The following is a 7,447-nucleotide window of genomic DNA, read 5'->3' as shown; positions in this document are numbered from 1 at the left end:
TGGTCTGGGGGTGGGGCAGGGGCGTGAGGGGAAAGAGCTCCCCCCACCTTCCTATCGGGGACCCTCACCCACCCGGGTTCTATCTCCCAGGACCCTGCCCCCTCTACGTTTCCGGGACTCCTGCCATCCTCCCAGCCCGGGCAGGGGGAGGTGGGGGAGGCAGGCACCCTGCCCCCCTTGCCCGGGATCCTGCCTCCCCTCTGGAAACCCTCACCCCCGCCCCCGCCAGGCTGACCTCCTGAGACCTCACTCCGGTCACGTTTATGAAATACGCTGCCTGCCCTCCCAGCCTCGATGCTGAGACCCTCACCCACCCCGGCCCCTGTCCAGGGCCTCTGCCCACTTGAGGAGGGGGAATGGAAAGGGGGCATAAGGGAACTCCCTGTGCCCATAGCCCCAGTGGCACCAGCTAGGGCTGATTCGCCATGCCAGGACCTCCACCCATCTGTCCACCGTTGGGAGAATCCCCTCCTGCTCCCCCTCCTAGGCTCCCAAGTCTCATCCACCTCCTGGTTTCTGGACTACCTGCTCTCCCTTCTGGGTTATTAGGACCCCATCCACACCCACGTGGGTTCCTGGGATCCTCATCCTCAGAAGGGGTTCTCTAACCCCTTCCATGCCCCACAAGGCCTAGAGTCTCAGCATCCCCTCCTGTCCACCTGTCCAGGTCCCCTGAACTCCATCTGCCCCTTGCCCCCCTGGGACTCACACTTGGCTTCTTCCACTTGAGGTGGTTGAAGAACTGTTGTTTCGGCCAGGCCCTGTCCATGTCAGGTGGCCTCTCCTTGAGGGCCTGCTTGGGCACTTTGGTCCTCTTGTGGGAACTGTTGTTTCCCATGGCAGGGCTGGTCACCACTGGGGGGGCCCGGCCCATGCTGCCTCTGCCCTGCCCTCTCTCTGGCTGGGGGTCCCTGCCCAGGCTCTGTCCCAGAGAGGCCACATTGTGACCTCATGGGTCGACCTTACCAGCTCCGGGCTCCGAGCTGCTCCTCCCAGAACACACGGGCCAAGCTCGGCTCCATTTACTCTGTCTGTGACTTCTGGCCTTGGTTTCTCAGCTGTAAAACTGGGCTAATGACCGTAAGTGAGGCGATGCTTGTAAGGTGCTTAGTGGTGAGGAGAGGAATTTCTGTGACCTGGGTTTGAATTCTGACTCTGCCGCTAACTAGTTGTGTGACCTTGGCCAAGGTAATCAACTTCTGTAGGCTTCAGTCTTTTCATATGCAAAATGGGGTCAGTTATGTTTCCTGTAAATTATTACGAGGATTAAATGAAACTCTGCTTAGAAACAGGGCCTGACGCAGAATGGGTGCTTGTGTCAGCCAGGTTCTTTGGTTGTAAACAACAGAAACGGATCAGTCATCTTAAGCACCAGCAAGGGAATTTATTGGAAGGATTTCGGGAAGCTCAAAGAACGGCCAGGAAGTCTAGAGATCAGGCTTGGAGAAACCACTGGCCTGAGAATGAGGGGTCCCAGCCCCACCTCTGTCCCTGCCCATCTGATGGCTGAATTGAGGCAGGTTATGGGCAGAAGACGAAGCCCTTGATGTAGGGTGCCTCTGGAGCCCCTTGTGGAGGGGGGCACCACAGCTCCCCAGGACTCCCACCCTGTACTGTGTGTGTAGGTGGAGTGGGCAGGTTTCTTGTTAGAATTATGTTTGACAATGAAAACAATGGCAGTTCTTTATTGAGAACTTATGTGCCAGGTACTAGGCTGAGCCCTAGGTAGGAGATAACTCACTGGAGCCTCTCAACAGCTCAGCGAGATGGCTATTACCATCCCTGTCTTATAGGTGAGGAAACTGAGGCACAAGGAGATGAAGGTAGCTGGGGAGTCTCTGAGCGTTCCAGGTGGGCAGCACAGGGCCTGGCACATGGTGGTCCTCCCTGTCTCTGCCTGCCTTGGCAAGGGCTGGGGGGAAATGGCAGTGTAGACGGGGATCAGTGCTGGTGTGTGTGTGTGTGAGGCCAGCGACCTGCTGTCTTGTATCTGCAGCTCCTAGTAAGAGGTGCTCAGTAAAGGTTTGTTGCATGGATGAGTGAATGAATGAATGGATGAATGAATGAATACTAAACCTGTGAGTTTGGGGCCAGCTGGTGAGTATGGCACCATATCACACTGTCATTTTGCCTTGTGGGTCAAAATTGCCCTGCCCCACCCGACCCAGCCCAGTCTAGCTGTGCCTGCGGCCTCAATGGCTGAAGGTGGGAGCCCCAACAGGGAAAGGGCCTTGAGGGCCAGAGAATGGCAGATGCTTCTCTGTGAGCTGGCCTCATACCTCCCAGTAAGAGAGGCCAGGCCCAGACAAGGAGGGGGTCTGGGGTCTGCTCCCCACCGAGTCCCAGTGCCTTTCTGCTTATGCCAGGTCTGCATGTCCTCTGCTCTTTAGGCTGCCACTGTTGCTCTGATGAGCAGGGGGGTGGGGCGCAGGGGGCAGCTCCCCATTCAGAAATACATGCTTGGAGCCAGGAGATGCTGACCATGCCCCCTCTGCCCCCAGGAGTATGAGCGGGCCTCCAAGGTGGACCAGTTTGTGACACGCTTCCTATTGCGGGAGACGGTGAGCCAGCTCCAAGCCCTGCAGAGCTCGCTGGAGGGGGCATCAGATACCCTGGAGGCCCAGGCCCATGGCCCACGGTGTGTGAGGAGCTCTGCCCACCTGTGGGTCCGGTTCATGAATGCCCCTTATCTCCATGTGTCAAGGCCCTCAGCTTTTATCATGTTCCATGTTCTAGCATCCTGGAGCCCAAATTCTTGTTCTTAGGCAGGGAGGCCAAGAGGGGTGAGCAGGGGTGGCTGGCTTTGAGGCTGGGCCTCAGTGTCCCGGGAAGCCTGTCTTATCCACCCAGGCCCGTGCTGGGGCCCCAGAGCTTGGCCCCGTGAGTCTGGGAGCAGTGGGCTGACCCTCCACTCCCCTCAGGTCAGATGAAGAGAGGGTGGAGGTGCAGAGCAGGCCCCGAGGCAGCCGGCGGGCAGGGCGCAGGGCCCTGCGGAGTGTCAGTCGGTCACCCACCTGGTCTCCTGGCTCCTCTGACACAGGTGGGTGTGCCTGCGGTGGGATGGGAGGGCACGGCATCCCCCAGGGCCCCAGTGTTTGCTCCTCCACTTTCCCTCAATTCATCCCAAGAAGCCCCCAGCCTGAGGGGGCCCGTGCCTGACCCCCAGGGCAGAGCTCAGAGGCTGAGATGCACTGGCGGCTCCAGATCAACCGTCTCCAGGAGCTCATCGACCAGCTGGAGTGCAAGGTGAGTGGCCGTGTGGCCAGTGCCCCGTGCCTGTGGACCTTTTGGGAATCCACCCAAGCCAGGCACACGCCAGGGACCTGGCCACGCTCTGCGTCCCTCACAGGCCCCCCGGCTGGAACCCCTGCATGAAGAGGAGCTTACCCGGGGGCCCAACTCGGTGAGTGTGTGAGAGGGGCAGGCAGCTGGGTGTGGGAGTTCGGGAGGAGATCATGAGGTGAGGAGGTTCACGGCCAGCTGCCCCCAGCCTCTGTCTTGTACATATGCCTCCTTCTCCAGGCTTGACCCAGCCCTTGTCCCCTGGGCCTGGCAGGCAGGTGCTGGGTTCTGGCCCTTTGCTCTGTGACCCTGCAGAACTCTGTCCTTCCATGGGCGTCAGTGTCCCTTGTCTACAGTTCTGAAAGCTGGGTCTGGAGCAGTGTGGACAGAGGCTAAAGGGGGCAGGAGGAAGTGGTGCCGTACTGCAGGAGAGTGGGACAGTGGCTGGATCAAGGCAGCAACCTTGGTGATGGGAAGAGGAGGATGGAGTCAGGGAAGCTGGCGGCCAGGCTGGGGCAGGAGCCCGACCTCAGGGTTGGCTGAGTCTGGTGCAGGACAAGAAGGGCGGGGTCGTCCTGGAGGCCACAGCAGTCCCTCACCCCATGCCCTGCCCTACCGCACCCCAGCTGACCAGGCTGCCTCTCTTGCCAGCACATCCTCGTGGCCCAAAGGCAGGTGCAGGTGGCAGAGGAAGCCCTGCAGGACTTCCACCATGCCCTGTGCTGCTACGTGGACTTCACAGGGGCCCAGAGCCATTGCCTGCAGTGAGTCCTCAGCTGGGTGGTGGGCCGGCCAAGGTCGGGGTGGGGGGTGAGCACGAGGAATGCTGGGACTGAGCGTCCCGGGCCAGGGCTCTCGTTAGACACCCCTGGCTAGGTGGGCAGAGGTGGTGGCAGCCCAGGCCTGGCCTGGCCGTCTCTTTGGCCCTGCAGTGTGTCTGCCCAGAAGATGCTGGACAATGCCTCCTTCACCCTGTACGAGTTCTGGCAGGATGAGGCCTCCTGGAGAAGGTATGAGTGGTGGTCTAACAGCTAATGTTTATAGAGTATGTGCCCTGGAGTGAGTCAAGCCTGGGTTCAAATCATCCTCTCCTGTTCACTGGCTGTGTGACCTCAGGAGAGTTAGCCCTCTGAGCCCCAGTGGCCTCTTCAAAATGGGAGTGATCATAGTTCCATCCTCCTATCACCTAAATGAGATGACATGTAAAGAACTGAACACAGTGCCAGGTACAGGGTAGGTGCACAATGAATACACACCTTTACCACTGTGCCACACCCTATGGCATAGGGCCTATGCCATACGCCTTGTGTGTTATTTCATGTAATCCTCCCAGTATCCCAGTGAAGTGGACACTGTTGTCCCCATTTCACAGAGGAGAAAACTGAGGCTCAGAGCCACTACGAGGAAGGACTCAGATCTGAAACCAGGCAGCAGGACTGGGTGGGAGTGGGGAGCTTTTAACCATGTGGTCCTGATCCTTGGGGACCAGCTCCAGCCTTGGTCCACCTGCGGCCCTCCCCAGGCACCAGCAGTCCGCCTGCAGTAAGGCCTTCCAGCGCATCCTCATTGACCACCTGCAGGCTCCAGACACCCTCACCACTGTGTTCTTCCCAGGTGGGCTTCAGCTCCCAACCCTCTCCACAGCCTTGGGAACTGGGGGGAAGGGCAGTGGGCACCTGATGGCCTCTGACTCCCCACCTCTGACCCTCAGCATCCTGGTGGATTATGAATAATAACTGAGCCTGACCTGCATAAGCCAAGGACCCTGGAGCCCTGCCTGCCTCCTTCTGGAGCTTCTGGACTGGTCAGCTCAGCTCAAGACCAAGAACGCTGCCACCTCCTATACCTGGGGCCTGGCTCTCAGAGGCCTCCCCTCCCAGAGCCAGCTGGTGGAGAGTCTCTCAGCCCGGGGATCAGAGACTGGGCTGCTCGCTTTGTATTTCTTTCTTTAACAGTGTATTTTATTGCTCACAGCTTTGGCCTCTGAGGCACTCTGGCATCTATCTAGCTCAGGAGGCCTGGATTCTGGTCCCCTCTGCCCCTGCCTTGCTGTGTGACCCAGGGCAGGTCCCTTCCCTCTCTGAGTGGGCCTTGGGCTGTCTGGCTACCTAGTGGGTGCCTGCTTTCTTCTTGCTATCTTGGGGCCAGGCTTCTGCTCTTCCCCAACCAGCAGCAGAACCAGGGCTGATGCTCAGGGACTGCCCATACCCCCGAACCTCGACCCCCGAGGCTGGGCTGGATCAGTCTGCAGTCTGCAAGGACCTGGGTGTCCCCATCACCCTCCTGGGCTGGCAGGCTCCTGACTCTTCCAGCACCTGCGGCTGCACCAGAGCCCTCTGCAGGATCCTGGGTTGGTTTGCATGTCATTTGCATATCATTTGCATGCTCACGCCCACCCATACTAAGGGCACTGTGGGAAGCCCCAAGGTGACCTTGCTAAGTAGCAATAATTTGGCTCCAGAGTCACCTGCTGCCCCCAGATACCTCTGAACCCCAGCCCAGGACCCCAGCCCAGAGGCAATAAAGGCAGTAGTCACCTCTGGCATCGTGTCCTCTCTCTCCCTTGGCAAGAAGGCCAGGCCCCCATTCCTGCTGATAGTGGGAACTTAATCACGGTCAATCCAGGTTTCCTCAATTCAGGACCCTCTCACCCCACAAACCCTGGTTCTAGGGTCGTTCCTGGGAAAGGAGAATGGACATGGGCTCTGCCTTAATCCACCCCAAATCCTGGGGGTTCTAGCTTCACCCCCCCTTCGCTTGCCAACAGGGTGTGGCATGGAGCTGGGGACAGGCCACAGAGCCCTCTCAGGGTCCCAAATAGCATGGCCGATCCCTGTGAGAAGACCTGTCCCCAGAAACTCCCCCGCCCTTCCAGGCTGGATTTGTCACCACCCCTACCACCTGACAGAGCCATAGGGCAGTTCCAGGAGAACAATGGCTGAGTCGGTCCTGCCAGCTATTGGTGGAGCCTCCTGTGAGCCATCCTGGGGGAAGGGACTTGGGGCATGGAGGGAGGTGACCAACACGGAGGGAGGTGAGAGGTGGCTACACAGGATGTGGGCTCTAAAGGGGAGGCACGCGGCACCACAAGAGCAGAGGCTGGCCTCTGACCTCGTCTGGAGGGTGTTGGGGTCAGGAGATTTTAGGCAGAAGAAATGCACAGGTTCAGGCTCTGAGCGGGAGGAGAGCTTGCCTCAGAACTGAAGGAAGCCCAGAGGCGGGCTGAGGCCAAGGCGGGGAGGCAGCAGGGCCTCAAAGGCACTTGGTCTTGAGGAAGCTGTGGTAGGTTTTAAGGGGTGACTGGCCCGTGGGCTGAGTGACATTTCCCCAATGTGCTTGACTGCCCTGGTGGCGCCAGGTCGTGGCTGGGCCCTGAGGCTTGGCCAGGAAGGCAGCTCAGGGTAGATGTCCTAGTTTGGGAGGTTTCTCCCCAGTGACCCCTGTAGGAGTTCAGACTTGGCAGGGACCGACAGAGCTGCTCCCACTGGCCTAGCCACCCAGGCCAGAGAACCAGCACGGGGGTCCCTGGGGGCTCCTCGGCCAGCACTGCACCAGGCTGCACCCCACTTCCTAGACTCTCGGCAGTTTCTAGAAAGTGCTGCTGGCACCTGAGTCTCTCAGGTCTGGGTGGCTGGAGGAGGTGTCAGTGTGTCTTTGCTAGAGAAGAAGGCCATCCAGGAGGAAATAATCCTGCTTTCTGTCCTGTGTTCTAATTCCTTCCGTTCTGTTTCCTTTATGAAAACAGTACCAACAGCAAACCCTCAAAACTAAAAAAACTTCCCATTGCCTTCTTTGAACAAAGATGCTGAAATTCTTAAGCTCAAGCTGACACATCTTTTTTTTTTTTTGCGGTACGCGGGCCTGTCACTGTTGTGGCCTCTCCCGTTGCGGAGCACAGGCTCCGGACGTGCAGGTTCAGCGGCCATGGCTCACGGGCCTAGCCGCTCCGCGGCACGTGGGATCTTCCCAGACCGGGACACGAACCCATGTCCCCTGCATCGGCAGGCGGACTCTCAACCACTGCCGCCACCAGGGAAGCCCAAGCTGACACCTCTTAAGTGGGTGCCACCCTTTGCCTGTCTCATCTCACCCTGCAATGGTGTTCTGAAAGTTAACAGTTTTTTTTTTTTTTTTTTTTTTTTAAAAGGTGAGGCATCTTCCCTCC

General features: G+C 58.7%; 2 protein-coding genes across 3 annotated transcripts in view; one reads left to right on the top strand and one right to left on the bottom strand.

The window, feature by feature from the left end:
- The window catches only part of CUNH20orf144 (chromosome unknown C20orf144 homolog), a 1,392-nt gene extending 554 nt beyond the window's left edge, over window positions 1-838 (bottom strand). The window contains exon 1 of the mRNA XM_024743036.1: window positions 710-838. Within this exon, the coding sequence (XP_024598804.1) occupies window positions 710-838 (129 nt within the window). The remainder of the gene's footprint in view (window positions 1-709) is intronic.
- NECAB3 (N-terminal EF-hand calcium binding protein 3) overlaps window positions 1-5,823 on the top strand; it is a 16,739-nt gene extending 10,916 nt beyond the window's left edge. The window contains exons 6-13 of one of the 2 annotated variants that reach the window (XM_024743089.1): window positions 2,502-2,638; window positions 2,922-3,040; window positions 3,167-3,246; window positions 3,350-3,403; window positions 3,934-4,046; window positions 4,215-4,292; window positions 4,805-4,896; window positions 4,994-5,823. In XM_024743089.1, coding sequence (XP_024598857.1) covers window positions 2,502-2,638; window positions 2,922-3,040; window positions 3,167-3,246; window positions 3,350-3,403; window positions 3,934-4,046; window positions 4,215-4,292; window positions 4,805-4,896; window positions 4,994-5,022 — 702 coding nt within the window. In that variant the 3' untranslated portion in view covers window positions 5,023-5,823. The remainder of the gene's footprint in view (window positions 1-2,501; window positions 2,639-2,921; window positions 3,041-3,166; window positions 3,247-3,349; window positions 3,404-3,933; window positions 4,047-4,214; window positions 4,293-4,804; window positions 4,897-4,993) is intronic. The other variant, XM_024743090.1, reaches the window with a different exon arrangement.
- The last annotated feature ends 1,624 nt before the right edge of the window (window positions 5,824-7,447 follow it).

Source organism: Neophocaena asiaeorientalis, unplaced genomic scaffold, assembly GCF_003031525.2.
Source record: "Neophocaena asiaeorientalis asiaeorientalis breed wild unplaced genomic scaffold, Neophocaena_asiaeorientalis_V1.1 scaffold82, whole genome shotgun sequence".
NCBI lineage: Eukaryota > Metazoa > Chordata > Mammalia > Artiodactyla > Phocoenidae > Neophocaena > Neophocaena asiaeorientalis.
The sequence above is the reverse complement of the archived record's forward strand: the minus strand, read 5'-3'. Positions and strand labels throughout refer to the sequence as shown.